This window comes from Mauremys reevesii, linkage group 11, assembly GCF_016161935.1.
Source record: "Mauremys reevesii isolate NIE-2019 linkage group 11, ASM1616193v1, whole genome shotgun sequence".
Taxonomy (NCBI): Eukaryota; Metazoa; Chordata; order Testudines; family Geoemydidae; genus Mauremys; species Mauremys reevesii.
In genome coordinates this window covers 44,964,732-44,985,476 of record NC_052633.1, presented here as the reverse complement: position 1 = coordinate 44,985,476, position 20,745 = coordinate 44,964,732, and the positions used below count along the sequence as shown (strand labels likewise).

Sequence of the window (20,745 nt, the reverse complement as noted above, 5' to 3'; positions counted from 1 at the left end):
CTAAGACCACCAACTCATTTCACATAAATTACCAAACTATCACCATAATAAACACCTTTCTCTCACTGCTGACATCAGCTGGATAAAACACGGAGGACTGCTATTTTCTGTTAGGCATTTGAGTTTTTGAAATTGTTTCTAATAATTAATTAGGTATCCCTGCTGCTGGAGCTTTCCTTAATTCAGATGTCATTTTACATCTTGTTGTTGTTGCTGTTTGTTTTAACAGAAAGGGTGTGGATACCATCTCGACTTGTTGATGGTGGCACTCATGCTTGGAGTGTGCTCTATTATGGGATTACCATGGTTTGTTGCTGCCACCGTCCTTTCTATTTCCCATGTGAATAGCTTGAAACTGGAATCGGAGTGCTCTGCTCCAGGAGAGCAGCCCAAATTTCTTGGAATACGGGAACAAAGAGTTACAGGGCTCATGATCTTTGTCCTAATGGGCTCATCTGTCTTTTTGACGAGTGTTCTTAAGGTAATACATTTTGAAAAATAAAGAAAAAGTGAGTGGTGCTGTACCGTACATAGAATTTCAATTCTAATTATGCTTTTTATTGATTAGACACACTGCCAACCAGTATCCTATATTGCAATAATAGCTTTGTGTATGACAACAAGCAATGTATTCTAACACTCACATAATAAAATAGGTAGGGACATTTCATATTTTTAACCAGAAAGGATTAGAGTGAAATCCTGGCCTCACTGAAGTCAGTAGTAGTTCTGTTACTGACTTCAGTGGGTCCAGGGTTTCACTGTTAGTCTAGCCTTGGATTAATGGCAAATTTTCATCTAAAAACCAAAGTCTGGTTAAATTACACCAGCAACCGAATTTGTTCAGTATTTGGATAACTTAAGAACATTGTGTGATCGATCTGTGGGTTAAAAAAGGGGGGTTCTAATAAGCATTCTGCAGTTGATGTCTTTGAAATAACCAGCTAAGCTTTCTCACATTCTCTGCAGGTTCCAAGTCAAAGCAAATAACTAGGGGTCTATTCTCACCATATCAGTAAACCTTGTAGGCAAAATCCTTGTCCTGATGAAATTGATGGGAATTTTGCCGTAGGTTTCATAGAGATCAGGATTTGGCCTTATGTATGGTTATCATGAAGGGAATAGATTGTTTAATGCTTATATTTTTTGGTAATTCTGATTTAAATATAATGTTAAGCATGTTTCACAAACAAGTGTGTTGTGTGGATTGCATTTAAAATAGGTGCTTAAATATGGAAAGATTTCCCTGCCCACATACTTTGTACCAGAAAGAGTCTGCACATTTTAACTAGCTAGTCAGACTCAAAAAATCATTGGGAAACAGTTGGTCTCTGTACTTACAACACTGTGCAAACAACACAGACAGTTTCCCTTAGCAGTATTATTTATTTTGTTTTATTTACAGTATGAAAAAAGTGTAATCTTAGATGCTTTTCCTGAGAATGTTGGTTGCAATGTTCAGGTTACATTCTGAACAATATTTTACCGGAAAGCTATCTGATTATTGTATGTATGTACTCTTACACTTTTATTTTCCGGGCATTTGTATTAATTTTTGAGAACAGAGAGTAAAGTACATTGTGGTAACTAACTGTTAAAGCAAAATGCATCTTTGGAGCCAGATTCTGCTTTTTATTTACACAGTTGTAAACCCAGAGTAACTCTATTAATTTTAAGGGAGTTATTCTGAATTTATTCTGGTTTGAGTAATTCAGGAGTATGACTCTTTGAATTAAAATATCTTTATACATGAACTGATATTCATTATGTTCTTCTTTTCTTCCTTTTTTTTCCTCCTCCCTGTGCAGTTTATTCCTATGCCAGTACTCTATGGGGTATTTCTTTACATGGGTGCTTCATCTCTAAAGGGAATTCAGGTAAAATGGAGTACAAGAAAAGCACACATATGTTTCTCTGTTAGTTATTGTGTTTACTTTTAAAATAGATAGTCATTTTTTCTTTTACTCTCTATTTACTTTCATATAGAAACTTAAAGGGACACTGTCAAGTTTCATTTCCTGGAAGTGACTAATTTGAAAAATAAAATGGATTTTTCTCTTTAAATAGTGTACATGGAAATTAAAAAAGCATTAAAAACCAAGAATGATTCTTCTGCTCCTCTGTTGATTATTTAAAGAGACTTTTGGGTGGGCCTAAGAGTAACGCACTGTTGCACAGGCTTCTTCCTCTTTCCTCTGTACGCACCTGCCTGCTGCCTCTTTCTTTTCAACGTTGCTGCTATTATTAATGGTAAACATCCGCTTGAGTTTCATCTACACAAGACCAATCCTTTGTTTAGCTGTTCTACAGCTGGTTTAGCCAGACTCTTGAGGATTCCCCTCCCACATGTAAGGGATATTTCAGATAGGGAAGAGCAACTGTAGCAACTTCTACAGTGGACATGACTTGGGGAAAGGGAATGCTCTGTCTAGTGATTCCCCACTGCTGGAATGGCCCTGGAGGCAGTTGACAGCTGGAACACCATTGGCAACAATCTACACATTGGGCCTAGGCCAGCACAGAGCTGGCCAAGGATCGTGGGAGTACCAACAGCTCCTTAACATCTCACTCTTCTGAGCTGTGCCAAGCACTCCACAGCTGCAGCTCAGGATCTGGCACTAGGACTGTTTCTCATGTACTGATGCAAAGTGAAATGACGTAGTAAAAACACGTATGCCCAGCCTACATGAACTCCCCCAAATTGACTAGTGCCAGTAGAGCTGCACCGGTGTGTGAAAAGTGCTGAGATGGATGCACCCTTGCAAAGCCTGGGGGAGGGGCATGCGCTATCAACAAAACTGTGAAGTAGGCTATGCACAAAGTGCTGTCAAATGCACAGAGAAAACAAACTAAAAGAGAAAGAAGCAAACATTTTTCTTTAATATTCTTCAATTCTAGGTATTTTAAGGGTTACTTGTCACAAAATGTGGAAATATGATTACAAGTTGACAGTGTCCCATTTATTTTAAATTTTGTTTATTATCGGTGGGACTGGTTATGTCATCTTTTATTAAGGTTGCCTCATACTTCACATTATAAGACCTTGTTTTCAGTTGCTTATCAATTTCTTAGAATTTAGTAGCTAAAATCTATGCTTTATATTTCTTCTAGCTTTTTGATAGAATAAAGTTATTTTGGATGCCCGCAAAGCATCAACCAGATTTTATTTATCTGAGGCATGTTCCTCTTCGAAAAGTCCATCTCTTCACCATAATTCAGCTGAGCTGTCTTGTACTCCTATGGATTATAAAGGTTTCAAGAGCTGCCATTGTCTTTCCAATGATGGTATGAAAAATGTTATTTTATTTTCTCAAAAAGATAAGTTATTTCTCCCAACTTATAAATAATTGCTAGAAAACATGAATTGTGTACAGGCATATTCAAAATACAGGTAAGGATAGTTTCACATTGCATGGTCTAAGTGAAATTCTAGATAAACCTTGCAGTTTGGATCAAATCGCATTCACTTTATACATTTGAATAGCCCTACTGCCTGTTCTCATGAGAAAGGTGAGTAGGATTTGGTCCTTTATGAGACTCTTTAACACTTTAAAAAAAAATTCTACTTGATTGTTTTACACAAAGAACATCCATTTAATAAGGGTGTTTAGTGCCTGGAGAGACTTTTGTTGTTAACAGTTTTATGTCTTGTTGAAATAAACAACTCAATTGATTCTGTTACTGAAATCAATTCTCTTTAGTAATATCATTGACTTAAAAAAAGATTAGTATTTCATGCTGCTTTAGAGGATGACAGTAAAGATTAATTGGCCCAGGATATACTGCACCCTAAAAAAAATTTCCCCACGCCCTGAAAAATGCATTAGCCCTTCCAAAATAAAGAATAAAATTCCAGCTTCCCTCTTGGATGATCCACCAATCAAATGTATGCAAGCAAAGCAGAGTAGACAGTATAATATCCATATGTATGCTTGTGCCATGCATGCCTCTTGACTACAAATTTAAACACAATCACTTTTGAAAGTGTCCCTTTAAAAGCATATTTACCATTTTTTATTTGCCTACAATACCCTGACCATTGAAATAAATGTCTTGACCAGGTTTTAGCTTTGGTGTTTGTCAGAAAACTCATGGATTTATTTTTTACCAAACGGGAGCTAAGCTGGTTGGATGATTTGATGCCTGAGAGCAAGAAAAAGAAACTGGAAGATGCAGAAAAAGAGGTAGGTCGGGGTTTCATTGTTCACTTCCTAATTCTTCTTTATCAATATTTCCACTGAATTATTTACCCCAAATCTTAGAGCTAAGTCATCGTCCATGTGACATGTAGACTTAACTGTGTCAGTCCTTTGACCTTGATTATATCACATTTTAAAGTTACAAATCTAAGACCCATTCCTGCAAATAGATGCACTACTGCAGAGCTGTATGCTAGCATAATATCATACTGAGGTCAAAGAGATTCTGTGTGGGTGGAAGGAATCTCAGTAGTAATATCTAATTATGAAGTGGGGCCCCTAGAGAGGGGTATGGTCTAGTGATTTGAACACAGACCTAGGAGTCAGAAACCTCAGAGTTCTAATCCTGGAAATTACAGTTTTCTTCAGTGGCCTTGGACAATTCGCTTAGGCCTGGATTTGTAAAGGTCATTTAGACATTGCTGTGCTCAGCATTTGCAACACTGAGTGATTTGGAAGGCTAAATCTAATTTTAAAAAGTGATTTAGGAACTCAAGAGCCTAAACCCCATTTGGCACCTAATTGGACTTTTGGCTCTAGGTGCCTAAATCCCTTTTACAGTGGTATGTAGGCTCCTAACTCAGTTGAACACATCAACTCCTAAATATTTTAAAAATCTGGGCCTTAGCTTCTCTACCTCAGTTTAACCATCTGTAGCATGGGGATAAAATTTACTATCCTGTCTCACTGGTGCATAGTGAAAATTAGTGTTTATGAAATAATTTGAAAACCAAAGATGCTATATAAGTGATAAATATATTAATTATTAATATTTACTATTTGCAATATATGTCCAAAGCTATCAGAATGAAATTTAAAATACACTGCTCATTCCACTTCACACTGTAACTGATATACCAATGCAAACAAGAGATTTGAGTCCACATCTGTTGTCTTTTTGAGTCAAACTAATTATAAGTAATCAAGGTACCTTTTTTTTCACATTTTGGGTTGTTGGAAAGGAACCCTTTCCATATCATCCCTATGTTTTGCTTATGTGTCGCTTTCTTTCACATTCCAGATAGCATGGCATCAGACAACAAAACTGGGAATTTTTTTTTCTGCTGCTGCTTTATTTCAGTCACTGTCTATTTCGAGAGGTTATTTTTACATGTTTTGGCATTTCTAAATATTTGGAGCTATCATTAAAACTGTTTAACTGTCAAAAACTTATGAAGCTGTGAAGCCTGGAAATGACAAAATTAACTAGTAATAAAACTTCTGAAATGTATTCTAAAGAATTAATTGGAGAGTTGCTATCGCACAGATTTTAAAAATAGAAATATTCTACCCACAAGAGTATAAATAAAGTTGACAAGATCTAAAAACTTGTTTGACTGGATCAAAATTTTATAATTTACGTTGCTTTACATTTCTAGGGCAACTTTTTCCCACTGCTTTGCAGTTTTGCTTTGTATATTATTCATCTCTTCCAATACACACTTCGGAGGCCACTTCAGAGTTAACCACTTAAGCCATTTTGAGTAAGAGCCGAATGGACAAAATACACTATTCTCATTATAAAAATTAAAATGGTGACTTTTTTAACAGGTCTAGTAGTAAAATGGCTAGGGAGACAAACTCAATTTTGGCAAGGCTTAAATTTCCTCACTGCGGGAAATGATACTGGCCATTATAACTAGTGCCAAATTAAGAGTGTGGGTTCGGAATGTGTGCCATATAACCAGAGTGCTGTCACAGTGCCTGCCATGCGGTGGTAGCCCTAACTTTGTTGCTATTGGTCAATCTCAATCCTCCTAATAAATGCAGGGATTAACTAGTAGAGTGACACCCCTACAAGGCAAATGGAGCAAGCCTCTTCCTACTCTGCCGCCTCTCACTCCCCAGTGTAGAAATAACACTTCCACCCCTTTCCCTTGGGTTATTGGTTACACAGGGCTTTAATTTCTGGTGATTCAGTCTTTATGGGGTTGTGTGTGCTGTGCTGTGTTAGCACAGGCCGTTATGATTGCATCCATTGGTCAGTGTAGGCACACCTAACTTTGAAGCATTTGCCTGGGTTCATGTTGTGCAGATACTATTATTTCCATGGTTCAGTTGAGTGGTTTGTTTTGTTGGATTGCGATGTTAGAGGGTTGGCCATGGGAGCATGGGTTAGGTGCCCCTCACTGGGGATAGTATTAATGGGGCGCATATAGACACTCCTGCACCCACATTTTCCTGTAAATTAGGTATCTACCCACCAGTAGTGCAGAGAGTTTTGCATTTGCAGAGAACCTGGCACTCTTGCGGAAAACGCTGAAGTTTCCTCATGTAATAGCAGCAAAGAATCCTGTGGCACCTTATAGACTAACAGACGTTTTGCAGCATGAGCTTTTGTGGGTGAATACCCACTTCGTCACTTGCATCCAATGAAGTGGGTATTCACCCACGAAAGCTCATGCCGCGGGATTCTTTGCTGCTTTTACAGATCCAGACTAACACGGCTACCCCTCTGATACTTGACCTCATGTAATAGGTTGCATGGGGCTGGGCTGTGTGCTGGCCTGCCTGAGGCCTTGGAATAATGTGGGCTCTGTAGAACATTGAGTTTAATGGGGTATACTTGAGGGTATATATTAAGCCTGGGGTATACTTGAGGAATGCTCTGGATTTGAACTCAGAAAAGGAATAAAGCCTGTAGCTGCTTGAAGTGGCTCTTGCTCTCTCACTGTCAACAGGACATGTTGCTTTTAGGAGTTATGTTTTTCTGGAGTTAAAGGTTTTGTGAACTTGCAATATTTGACCAATGGATTTGAATGCACATCCCCATTCTCCCTAGCCCCTGGTATTCCCAGGTGCCTTTTTGTGTTCCACTGAAAATTCATTTTGGAGCCCTGGCTGTGTATGCAGTCATAAATCTGTGATTACCTGATTCTTGCTTGCTCAACAGTGCGGCTTAAAACATCTGCTCTTACATAGTGTTTGAAATCTGATATATACATTCTTTGCTGAATATTTATTAGTAACTTCGCTCTCTTTTTGTTACAAAAGAAACTTTTATGTTTAGCATTGAAAAATACCATTAAGTGGAAAATTATCCTTTAAATACATTATTCTTAGCATCAGATGTTTCAAACATAAAAAGCAATCCTCTGTTTTAAAGAACTTTAGTAAATATTTAATATTACAGAAAAGAAAGGTTATAACAGATATAAAAAGATCCATGTTCAGAACATCATTTTGTCTCTTGCATCTAAATGTCTTCCTCCTAGGAAGAACAAAGTATGTTAGCAATGGAAGAGGAGGGCACTGTTCAGTTACCACTCGAAGGTCATTACAGGTAAAATATACTTTTGATTAACTTGGGGCTGATGTAAGCAAACATGAGAAAAGGACTAAACAATTGTATAGACCCCTGTCATGCCATAATACTTGTGACAATTCTTAATCTTGGCACAGAGTGAAATCTGTCCTTTCAAGAGGAAATATGCATGTGTGTTAGCAGAGCACAAATATGCATCCCAAAGCTCAGGCTTTTGTGTCCTAGCCGTGGGACCTGATCCTGCAGTCTTTATTAAACGTGAAAAAAGTACAGAAGTGGAAGTTTTGCCTGTGAACAGACTGCAGGATCAGCCCACTAATGGTGAATATCTGGGCTGGCTCTTGGTACACCCGCTGCAAGACTAGGGTTGGGAGCAGGGTGGGAAGGCCCCAGAGCTCAGGCTGCAGCCCTGCAGCCAAACCCTGTGAGCCTGTGTCAGCTGGCATGAGCCAGCTGCAGGTTTCTAATTGCACTGTAGACATACCCTAAGAGGCCACAGACACAATCAAGGCACTAGTCTTGCAAACTGGTGTAATTCATCAAAAACTTTGGAGCCGCTTTTTTTTTTATACCGAGCCTTTATCTGCATACAAATAAAATCATAAATGATGTACAATATTTAGTTTTGTGCTATCACAGACTGAGGCCCTTAACCTTTCATATATTTATTTTTTTAAGCATTAAGTCCACGGTCCTACAGTTCTTACTCAAAAGCAGTCCTAGTAAAGTTAGGGACATAAGTAAAGGGTTCAGGAGTCTCCTGTTACTGATTTTTTAATACCTCCTTTTTTTAATAGAAAGGATATTCACTTTGAAATCATTAAAAAAAATCTTTAAATTACTCCAGCTTTGCAATGGTTTTAAAACACTGCAGCTTACACTTGGAGTTGGTTAATGTAGTCTAGAACAGTGTTGCTCAATCTTTTTGATACTAGGAACTGGCTAGCTGCCTTCTTCAGCTGTGTCAGGGAGATCTCATGGACCGTCACCAGTCCACAGACCGGTCATTGAGAAACATTGATTTAGTGAATTGATCAGGGCGCTAGGAACCAGGAATTCTTCCATTTTAGTCCATTGATATGTTCAGTGACCTTGGGAAACTCACATAACCTTTCTGTATCTAATTTTCCCCATCTATAAATTGGTGGTGATGCCTACTTACCTTACAGATGTCGTTAGGCTCAATTAATTCATGTTTGTACAACATTTTGCAAGAGTCAAGCACTAAATAAGTGACATTAATGGAGTATGTGTGAAGTTGCTAATAATATTAACTAAGTTCTAATATAATTGTTTAACATATTCATATATTTCTTATCATCATAATCAATGACCAAGTCCTGCTGTATAGTAATATAGAGAACAAAGACTGATCACTTGTGATATTGTGTGTTCATTTTTGTCTAGAGATGATCCATCTGTAATAAATATTTCTGATGAAATGGCAAAAACTGCCGTATGGAAGACATTGCTGATATCCTCAGAGAATGCAAAGGATAAGGAGTCAAGCTTTCCTTCTAAAAGGTTTTAACTTTTAAGTTATCAATATATTAAACCTCATGTATTGGGGCCAAGCAAAACAGCTGATTTTTTTAAATTGAAAAATGAGGGACTATAAAACATCTTTGGCTACCACTATGTTTATTTCTTGAAGAGTTATTTATTTTTTAAAAATTGTCTAATTAAAATATCCTGAGCCATATACACATTATGACTTTGTAGAATCACAAATACTTGCATGCTAGGGTGGAAAACAATATCGTTCAGTATGCCGGTGCCGGTGTAACAGACCACAGACTCATAACACCTGAAATCACACAGCATTTATTCTGAGTCTATTCTTTGAATAAAGACAACATGGTCATCACTGTAACTGAAATGTTCACATGCAGCACCCACTAGTGTTAATGAGTGTTACACATATACATTTAGGGCAGAGTAGAATGCTTGAAATTGCAATAGAAGTCTCTTTGGTTATATATATTTCCGAATATTTGCAACTCCTATTTAGAATAGCCAAACAAATGTAATTTCCTGTGGGCATAAAGTTTAAAGTATAATCCAGGAATATTGTAAAATGCCGAGAGCATTTTTGTCCATGCCATAAGGTACGACTATGAATGAGTAGGTATGTTAAATGTACAGCATTTATTGTAACAAGTATCTTCCGCTATTTCCATAACTTTTAAATTAACATGATTTCTACTTAATTGTTTCATATCACATTTCTATCATAAGCTCCCCTTCCTAATCACTCTAGAAGCTGATTCCCCAAAGGTAAGACCCTGTCCCTCAACCTCCTCCTTGATTGCATTTTCCCATTTTAAATAGTGTCTTCTGGAAACCCAGATGACTTACTATATGTAAGTTTTGGGGAGACAAAATGAATGGAAAACTCATGATCCATGTTAAAATATTTCTGTCAGAATTCTCAGTGTTATTTTGTAATATTTGAAATAGGTACTGTTCTATAAGGTCTAGAAGTGTTTTTCATGTTTTTAAGAAATCCATATACATTGTCTATTTAAATGAGAAATTGAATTTACTCACAATATATACATTTTTATTTGTCCAGTAGTAATTTTTATTATTTTAATCCAGAATTTGTACCGTAGATGTCTAAATCCAAGATATATCCCTGGAAAGTTGACTTTTTAATTGCTTTGGGAAGAGATGAAATAGAAAAAAATTCAGTTAGCATCACTAAACTGAGTGAAATTAAATATAGAAGCTGTGGTCCTGAATTTTGTCACCCCAAAATGGCACGCTGCTTTTTCAGTGTTGTTCTTTTACATAAACAGCATGAACAAGATTAACAGTTAATGACCGACAATCTTCATTTCAAATCTCTGTAGACCAATTTACTCATGTGCTCCATTTTAGCACCAATTTACTATCAATCAAAATAAAAACATGGCTCTGATTTTGTCTCCCACCATCTATATGAGTTCCAAAGGCCATAATCACAGTAGATCTGTGTATGGGGGAAGTGTATAGTGAGGCTGTGCAGGGGAGTTCTCTAACCCTCTGCATTTAGGGGCTGTCTCTTAACAGCTATGTGGATCTACTGGTTACAAATCCTACATCAGAAATGCAGTGACTGCAATTTCAGTGATAGCTAAAAACACAAACACAGAAATAGTCCCCTCAGTAATAAAGTTCTAAGCAACCTGCTACTCATTTTAATAAACCTCTGAGCTAGATTATTTCATTATGAACCCAATTCTGAATCCCTGCATGTAACTTGAGTGCATGAGCCTTGCTCAGAATATCTCTGTGGAAACTAAGGTAAAGAATCCTATTTTCAAGGGGAGACGCACCAGTGCAACCACTCAGTGGCTAAAGGGGGCTTACAAGAGTTTTCACTAAAAGTTAATCTTGAACCTAAAACATACAGGGCCTCACCCATGAGTGACAAGTAGTACAGATCTATATTTTTCTGCATTTAAATGGAGATTGTAAGCTCCTCAGAGCAGGGGCAGTATCTCATTTATCTACCAAGTGCCACGCATATCTATGGTGCTGTCTTTAAAAAAAAAAAAAGGCAATAATAATTTGTGTGTGTGTGTATGTACACACACACACACACACACACACACAAGTTATATGAGCCAAATTTTCTGCTGGAATATACTGGTGCACCTCCAGTGACTTTAACAGAACTGCACCAAATTATGTTGGCAGAGAATTTGGGTCAGATGATATTAGTGAGGTTGTATGGGGTAGGGCTCAGGAGATAATTTGATCTTTCTGACTATTCATTGTTTCCTGGTGATTATTTTCACTCCTTTTACTCAACCTAAGATGTAGGGTCTGGGCACAAAGTTCATACTCATGTGAGTAAGAACTGGAGGATGAGGCCCTTCATTTTCCATTTTCAGGCTTTTAACCATAAAATCCTCCTTAGTGTAAATGCCCAACCCATAGCTATAGAAATCCAAAGTCGTCTGTGTCTAGTGGCCTAGCTTGTCTCAGCTGCCTGAGTAGAACACAGGGACAGAGGTGGATTCCAATAAACAAGGGACACAATCTTTTTATTTTTTCTTCTTTGTAAACAAAAGCAAGTTCATATCATGCTTAGTTAAGACATAGCAGAAACAAAACTAAATAAGGGCCAAATTCTGTCCTCAGGTGCATGTGTGTGGCTTCCATTGAGTTCAGTGGAAATTTTATGCTGACATTTGAGGATACAGTTTGATCTCAAATGGCTAGAAAAGTATTGAAAATAAATGGATGTAGTGGTAATAGTTATAAGGGTGACCACACTGAAAAGTTCAAGGGGCTTTGCAGGTAATCAAGGAAATGGGATGACAGTATTCTGCGTCCTGCAGGAACGTGTGTTCTGCCATAAAGAGAAAAACGTGCATTGTCTTGTGTTGAAGGCAATTGCACTTGTGCTTTTGGGACTAAACCACTAAACAAGCATTTAATATAGCCCTGGCCTCATTTATATATTATCTGCCAAACACCAAAATAATATAACTAAATGAGGCTAATAGAAACAAATGAAGATCCTGTAATAAGATTTCATATAAGCATTTTTCACCAGTACATGCTTTGTCCAGCCAAAAATATACAAAGCCTTATGAGTGCATGAATCTTGGAACGCTCTTTGGTGCTAACATAATAAACAAACAAACAAAAAGTTCAGTGCTGAAGGCGTTGCAGAGCTGCTTCAGGGGAGGAGAGCTTAGGTAAATGATTTCTCAGCCACTCCAGTGCAGTTACCCTATCGTGGACTCTTCTGTCCCTGCCCATGGCTCACTGGTGCTCCTTAGTCCCTTAGCCCAGAATCTCAGCAAGGGAGACATCCTCTTCATCCAGTACAGCCCATTTAGATTTCTCTGGCTGATTCAGTGATAAGGAAAAATCCACTCCTGATGTCAGACTCTCAGGGGACATGCACCCCCTATAGCATCCCCAGGAGACAGCCTGGTAGGGTAGAGACTCTTCCCAGAGAAGGTGACAGGACGGGGCAGTTGCACCCAGCTGAAATCAATATTCCTCTGTTGTTTCCAGAAGCACCCCTTGAAATAGGCAGAAGCCTCCACAGCCACGAAGAGAAATTTGGGCTTGATTTAACTAAATGAAAATAACATCTGTACCCTTACAAACTATTTGTGTGAGGGAATTTTACAGGAGCAATTTTGGAGACTCCTTTGAAAATTTGTCCCACCTTATTTAAATCCTGTTTGGATTTGGCCTGGTTCTCATTCACTCCCGCTAGGGAATCATTCCTACCGGGAGGTTATAGGTATGCTCCAGGTTTGTATTTCAGAAACGCATATCGCCATCCTTTGTCAAAGGGTTGATTTACCTGCACGTTGGAAGTGTCTTTACATTTTATTAATGTGACTGGATGAATCTTGCTCTAAGGAGCTTGCAGTGACTCTCCTTTCACGTAACAATGCAACCTATTTGTTGTGCAGGTTGTCATAAAATAGGATTCAGGACAGAGAAAATAATCGCCCTGGCACATCTTGTATATTGCTTTCTGTAGGCAAATCAGCAGCATCTTTCCATTAAAATTGTGTTAGAATTTGAATCAAAAATAGAAAATATTATTTTTGTTAATATCCAGCTGACAACTGCCTTGTGCATGGCTGGGATACCCCTTTTAAAAAAATATGCCTGGTATCGCACAGCATAAATGTATACTGAATCAAAGATTTACAATTAAAATAGTTTGATTTTTTTTCCGAAGAAAGGCAGACCCTGAATCTCTGCTCACTGCCTCTTCAAATAAATTGGTCCAAAATATTTCTCATACATGAGTGATGAGAATACATACATTAATAGCAAAGAAATACTGGGACCTCTTGTTTATGCCATTTTAAAAAATGCTGGTATTGTCTCAAAATTGTACCATTATCATTGTTTTAAAAAATCATTAACAGTTGTACAGTATTTGAAAAAAAAAAGCAACTATTTTTTCTTGCATGCTCGCAGAGTTGCACATGTGTAAACTTTCAGTTTATTGTTTACTTATCTCTTTACTAAAATGCTGGCCAGTGTCATCTGTACCATGGAACACTGCAATTTTTCACCCTTGCTTCCCAGTTTGTGCCATGCAGCATGAAAATTAATGCAATCGTGTGTGTTTTTCCCAGGTGAAATGCTTTAGCAACTAGGATAAGCCCTGCTGTAACATATGTTCTTTTTTATTTACGCTCCTCCCCCCACAGTGCTGAAAGCAGAAGAGAGAAGAAAGCTGACTCAGGGAAAGATGTTGACCGGGAGACTTGTCTATGACTTGTTCTTCAATTTATTTTTACAAACCAATGACAGGAGTGCCACAATCATTAATAGAACTGATTTGATCATATATTGTAAACGTGTCTTTCATCCCAAACTAGCACAGGTAATGTAAGTAGTGCAATATTTATTTCATTTTCTTCTAAGTGTCTACACCATCAGATATCTGTGCAAAAATCTACTGTACCCAATGCAAGAATCTTCACTTTCCTTGCTATGTTCTAGCCATTTGTTAATACTGAATTCATCTCAACAATTGAGTAAGCAGTTTTTTTCAAATGTAACTTAGTAGCTTTGTACTGTATTTTTCTACTTCACCTGTGTGAAGATCCCTAATAATTTCATTCAAGACAAACTTGAAACATAGCCCCATTTCTTTTTTAGCTCTAGTCAATTATTTCAAGAGACCCAAATTAACAAGATTTAAAAAAAAAAAAAAAAGACTGACCTGATCCTGCAAACCCTATCTCACTAGAATAATCCTTACCCATGTGAACTTTCCCACTCAATTCGAGGGTTACTCTTGCACTCAGAGCAATGCTATCAGACCTAATATTTATGCAGTTTTCCTTGAATTAATACAGAATATTTAATATTCAAATTTGTATGTAACTGGAACATAAAATCACATATCTAATATATAAAACATTCTTTTACCTTGTTAAAAAAAGAGAGATCCATTGATGTGAAATATTCATATGGTATTTGCTAAAAAATGCAAGCTGTGATTACAGTGTCTTGTACTGTACTGAATGTTGCAGTGGTAGGTCAAACAGCTGCATTATGTTGTTAATGAACCCAGTATTTTATAATGCTAGTGGGAATTTTGTAGATATAAATCTTTACCAGACATATGCAGTTATGTTGCCCTCCTAGTGATGATCTGTTTTCTGTTTAATTGCCTAAAATCTTTAAACGCCACCAATAAAATCATACATTATGTTGCACACCTATATTGTTACCCCTCTGCTTACAATCATACCCTGCTGTCATCCAGATATGAATCATGAATCAAACAAGAGACTTAGAGGTGGTCGACTGTTGTTTTTTTTACACACTCTTTTAATTATTCCATTAAATGCATATTGATTAAAAACAAAACTCAAACCTGCAAATTAAGACATGGCTTAAAACTAGGACTATCAATTAATCACAGTTAATGTATGCAATTAACGCAAAACAATTTAACTAGTTTAAAAAAAACAGGCACAATTAATTGCAGTTTTAATTGCACTATTAAACAATAATATAACACCAATTTAAATTTATTATAAATATGTTTGGATGTTTTTCTACCATTTCAAATATATTGATTTCAGTTACAACACAGAATACAAAGTGTACAGTGCTCAGTTTATATTATTTTTATTACCAATATTTGCATGGTAAAAAAGATAAAGAAAAGAAATAATATTTTTCAATTCACCTCATACAAGTCCACTCAGTCCTACTCTTGTTCAGCCAATCACTTAAGACAAACAAATTTACATTTGTACAACACACAAGAGTACATTTACCTGAGATAATGCTGCCCGCTTCAATGTCACCTGAAAGTGAGAACAGGTGTTCACATGGCACTGTTGTAGACGCTGTTGCAAGGTATTTACATGCTAGATATACTATACATTCATAATGCTCCTTCATGCTTCGATTTCCAGGCCCCAAAAAATTGCACATTTGTAAGTTGCACTTTCATGATAAAGAGATTGCACTTCGGTACTTGTATGAGTTGAATTGAAAACTATTTCTTTTGTTCCTTTTTTACAGGGTAAATGTTTATAATGCTATAAAGTGAGCACTGTGCACTTTGTATTCTGTGTTGCAACTGAAATCAATATATTTGAAAATGTAGAAAAAAATCCAAAAAATATTTATAAAAAAATTAAATTCGCATTCTATTATTAACAGTGTGATTAAAACTGCGATTAATCATGACTTTTAAACAAATCTTGTGATTGTGATTTTTTTTTAATTGTTTGACAGCCCTACTTAAAAACATTACAAATAAGTTGTTCTAGTACGTACAAATTGATTTTACTACGGCATGATACTTCAATCTTTAACCAAGCTAAATTTTGCAAAAATAAGGACTGTAAGATCAGGCATTAAAGCATTTGAACAGTAACAAAAGTTTTAGAGCGTTATGTGGAAATGTCACGATTTTTTTTTTTAAATTAAAAAACTAAAGGCGGCTAACTCGTATCATTGTGTTAGTGGCTTCAGTCTTGTAATCATTACAATGATCAATTTATAGGGCTTTAAGGCTTCCTAGCTCTTCCAATATGCTAATAATCACTCCACAGAGCTCAAAGGAGAGACTTTTCACACCCAGTGGCCAACACATTAAAAAGCATTGCTTCTAACGCTGTTTTTGACTAATCTAGCCAGTGCATTCTGTTGCAAATAAGTAGGATCACTGTTCTAAACTCTACTTAGTATTATCAAAGCCCGTTACGGCCATTTTAAAGGAAATTATATTTAATGGATGCAACGAAGGATTTAAATTTAATAAAAATGGTTTGTATTTATAAATTTAGGGAAAATACAGACACATTAAGGTTAAAATGCTTTGTTTTTGTGTACTTCATGGTACATTGAAACATTCCAATTGTTTTAAGCTTAGTATAGAAGTACAATACTGGTTCATCCCTGGAAGCAGCCTGCTGGTGTTTTGATATGTTGCTGACTTTCTGTTACCGATGATCAAAGTGAATAGGAAGTTTCACATAACCGACTCTTAGAATACTAAGAAATCAGTGTATTCAGTGGCATTCTGTATTTCCGGTCAGTATTTGAGTATTTTTTTTTACAGTCACTCTATTCTTGTGAATTTTAATGCTATTCCAATGTTAATCTCAACATTTTCAAATCACATCAAATATAATGCAAATGTAGTGTTATGTATTTACTTCTAATTTCATATTCCTGGTCAAAATTACTGAATTTCTTTTATGTAATTTATTACAAAAGTTTAAGTAATGTGTACATGTGAATAGAATATTGTGTTTTTCACGACTAAGAAATGTTATGTGGAAATAAATATTTATCCTAACTGATTTTCATTTTTATATTGCAAGCCACAATGATCTAATCTGCAGGGCATTTATGCAGCACGACGTGTGTTTCTTGTTTTAAACATCTGAAATGCTACATCAGGTAGACATTTTGAAATGTTTCACTTGTACACTAAGGAAGTTATATGTGTGGTGCTCACAGCTCAATGAACCATTTGGAGTAAGTAATTTAATTGACAAATGTATGTCCCAATCCTGCAAGGTGCTGTGTGTAGGTGGATTTAGGCAGTGCCCTATGAGTGTATTCAATATGCAATCTGTATTAGGTAATTGTGATCGATCACAAGTCACATGGTTTCTGTTCTGAAATTGGATGAGTTTAACTAAATGTTAAACTGTGGCTTTGCCACAAGCACGGAACAGGGGTGGCACATAGTTGCATTGCTCCAGGCGCAGACCAGGAACCAGATTATGATTTAGTCCCAAAATGGCTTCTGTTCCTCTCCTTGCTCTGACGGAGCTCATGTACACCAGCCCTCTGCCTTACCCAAGTGACTTCCCCCTTGTGCACTGCCTCACCTGTGCTGGCGGGGCCAAGAGGGTACTGAGGCCAGGCTCAGCCTTTTCCCCTGCCCTGCCTACAGGCACAGGAGGGGGAGTTGCAGGCCCAGGGAAGCGGCTCTCTCAGCCTTTCATGAAGTTTGTAATAATAAACTGGCGCTTGAGGATGTAGAACTCACTCCGTACAGCTTGCAGTTTGTACCCTCCCCCCACGTATTTGTATTATGGTCACTGGCCATAGTTCTAATCAAAACTGCTTCTGTAGTGCTCGGGTCTCAGCTGGCACTGGCCCATTGTACACAGATTCCAGGTAACAGTTGACTCATAACTGGATTGCAGCTCTTTGTGTTTTCCTATATTCACTGGATTAAATTAATCCCTTATATAACATCACCAAAGCTGGTTTAGGCAGTAGTGTCACACCTACAGCTGCAGTGAGTCTGTGACGTGGTAGACTCCTACCCCAATGCAGCAGGGAGAAGTGAAATGCAATGAGCCACTTACTGTTTGTACCACATGGTGTTTCATGCTGCCTGAATTATGTGGTGACAACTTCACTGCTACTTAGAATCAAGGAAGGTTCTCTAGCACCTCAGGCTTAGGTGGGACATACCACTTATGCCTAACTGTTGGACTCTGGTGCCTAAATCCACCTTGTGATTCTAGCCTGGGGGGGGGTCTGATTCTACTCTGCCTTACCCTGGTGTAATTAGATGGAGTTGGGGAAGGGGGGGAAATGTGGATGTATGAGGGATCAGAATCAGGCCATTGTATTCCCCCTGAGTGTTAGCTTGGCATCCAACAATGCAGCACTGCTATGAATGATATCCTAGTAATATTATGGCTTCATGCTTCAAATCACTTTTCAACTATGTCCTATTAGTTACTTATCACCTAATTGTCTTAAATTACTCAGCATAATACTTTGAGATACATTATTCTGCCTCATAGATAAAACAAAACAATTAAATAAAACTGGATTCTAAACATGTCATTCTGAGGACTTTGCCAATCAGATTAGCTGGAAGACAGCATGTATTGCTTATATCAGGAGTAGGCAACCTATGGCACGTATGCCAAAGCCAGCATGTGGGCTGATTTTCAGTGGCATTCACATTGCCTGGGTCCTGGCCACCAGTCCGGCAAGCTCTGCATTTTAATTTAATTTTAAATGAAGCTTCTTGAACATTTTAAAAACCTTATTTACTTTACATACAACAATAGTTTAGTTATATATTATAGAATTCTAGAAAGAGCCCTTTTAAATGTATTATTGGCACGCGAAACCTTAAATTAGAGTGAATAAATGAAGACTCGGCCCACTATTTCTGAAAGGTTGCTGACCTCTGGCTTATATAAACCACCATGAACAAAAGGTTCCAGGAGCAGATTTCCCTCTGAGCACTATTGAAGGAATTCTGTGCTATCCTTTATGAAGCGCTCATACTTCTTGTGTGTGTAGTCCTGTGGCCCATAAAAAAAATTGGTTTCTACATGAGAGATTATCTTATCACATTTGACATTTTTTCACATTTCTTGTCACGGCTAAGAATGTAGCTATTATGTGCACCCATGGCATCCATCAAGGAGGAAAAGTTCCTTGATTTACTTAATCACTTTTATAGCTTGTTCTGATCCTATTCTGGGTCATGTTTCTTCTCCCTTGAGTGAATAGAATCGTCTGTTCATTTCTCATATTCTGGAATCAGTGAGCTGGCTGTTATTACCACTTAGAGGAAACATCATACTTTGAGAACATTTTAGGTAGAAGGTGCTATAGGGATAAAATATGTTAGAAATATTAATAAATTGCACCTAAAAACACCACGGTAATGCGGGTGGTCATCTCGTTCACTGCAGGTGTAGGGTTTTGTTTGAGTAAATGAGGCACGGCTGAGCTGTTCTTACAATTTTCAAGGTACATGTTTGTGAAAACTGCAGCCTTGTTTCAACTAGAATCCTGCCTGTCTCCTCATGGAGATGGAATGCTAAAGCTGCTTTGACTTTGTTCCCTCTCCTGCCCCGGATTTTATCTGTCTACTTCTAGATTCACACCTAACACTACTAACCCATCATGCACATGTAATAACTATGTGACAGGTATATGTTAGAAACCAATGTGCTAAATGTAATATAGTCATATCATGCTTTGTTACATGATACTACCAAGGACTAAATGCAATATTTCCACTTTTTTATAATTGTATGGGACTAAGGGCTGATCTTCACTACAGGGAGATCGATGCTGTTGCAATTGATGGAGCAGGGGGTCAATTTAGTGGGTCTAGTGAAGATCTGCTAAATCAATGGCAGAGCACTCTCCAGGCGACCCCAGTACTCCAGCTCTCCGAGAGGAGTAAGGGAAGTTGACCGGAGAGCGTCTCTCATTGACGCAGTGCAGTGAAGACAGCATGGTAAGTCAACCTAAGCTGGGAGTAGCGTACCTTTGGTCGACTTACCCCAGTAGTGCAGACAAGGCCTAAGTTTCCTTCTCCAACAACAAATATGTTTTTGTAATGTTCTTAGTCAAGTTTTCTAATAGATAGAGAACTACAGGTAGTGTTCAGAACAAAGTCTTTGGTACCACAACTATGCCTTTATTCCATTACAAATTTTGCTGTTCTTTTAAGATAAATGGTTTGCTCTTTCCATACATGGGTACAGAGCACTCTGCTAAAAGCCACAGGGCTATACTTTATTTTTAATTCTAAAAAGCTCATATTATTCCTGATTTTCCACTGTTAAGTGGAGCCTGATGATAAATCTGATAGAAATTTACAGGTAGGTTGTGGAAAACTCATACCCTGTAGCACATTTCTATACAAAGACATCAGCCAGTCCTTGCTCCCAATAATAGTTAGATACTCAGGTTGCATTTTCATTTTTCACTGATTATCTCTATCTTAAGCACTGGCAACATGCCCAGTGTTGTATAATACCATCCCTGCCTCACAAAGATTACACTAAGTAACAATGGGCCCAAAGATCCTTGCTCAGGTTGTACTCGAGCAAATTCTCCTGGAAGTCCACACCAGTCTGTCTGATTAAGGAGTAAGCGCCACAAAGCTGTTGCCCTTTAGGCACTTGTGGAATTCAACTCCACAGTTTTGATGGCTATTACTCAAGGGCTTTGCAGAAAGCTTTTCTATAGTCACAGTTTAGTTTTGTTTTAGAGAGTGCTACAAGGCAGACCTGTCATGTCATCTCATGGAATAGACTGTACTGAAAAAATAGAATTTTCTGCAAGAAATGGAATACTAACATAAGTCTCTCTTATTGCTGTTTTTAGTATAGCTGGTAAAAACATGGGACATAATTTTGCAGAAGTTTTTGTAGAAAACTTCATCCTGATTGTCACTAAAAATATTCAGATTTCAGTAAATTTCAAAAAGATCTCTATTAATCATCTGAGCTTTCTTTAACGGGTTATAATTCGGCTTGGAAGGATTTG

General features: G+C 37.4%; 1 protein-coding gene across 1 annotated transcript in view; it reads left to right on the top strand.

Moving 5' to 3' along the window:
* SLC4A10 (solute carrier family 4 member 10) overlaps window positions 1-13,794 on the top strand; it is a 169,356-nt gene extending 155,562 nt beyond the window's left edge. Inside the window, exons 19-25 of the mRNA XM_039494286.1 lie at window positions 230-481; window positions 1,809-1,877; window positions 3,112-3,285; window positions 4,062-4,184; window positions 7,415-7,482; window positions 8,872-8,988; window positions 13,650-13,794. Coding sequence (XP_039350220.1) covers window positions 230-481; window positions 1,809-1,877; window positions 3,112-3,285; window positions 4,062-4,184; window positions 7,415-7,482; window positions 8,872-8,988; window positions 13,650-13,716 — 870 coding nt within the window. The 3' untranslated portion in view covers window positions 13,717-13,794. The remainder of the gene's footprint in view (window positions 1-229; window positions 482-1,808; window positions 1,878-3,111; window positions 3,286-4,061; window positions 4,185-7,414; window positions 7,483-8,871; window positions 8,989-13,649) is intronic.
* Window positions 13,795-20,745: the final 6,951 nt, after the last annotated feature.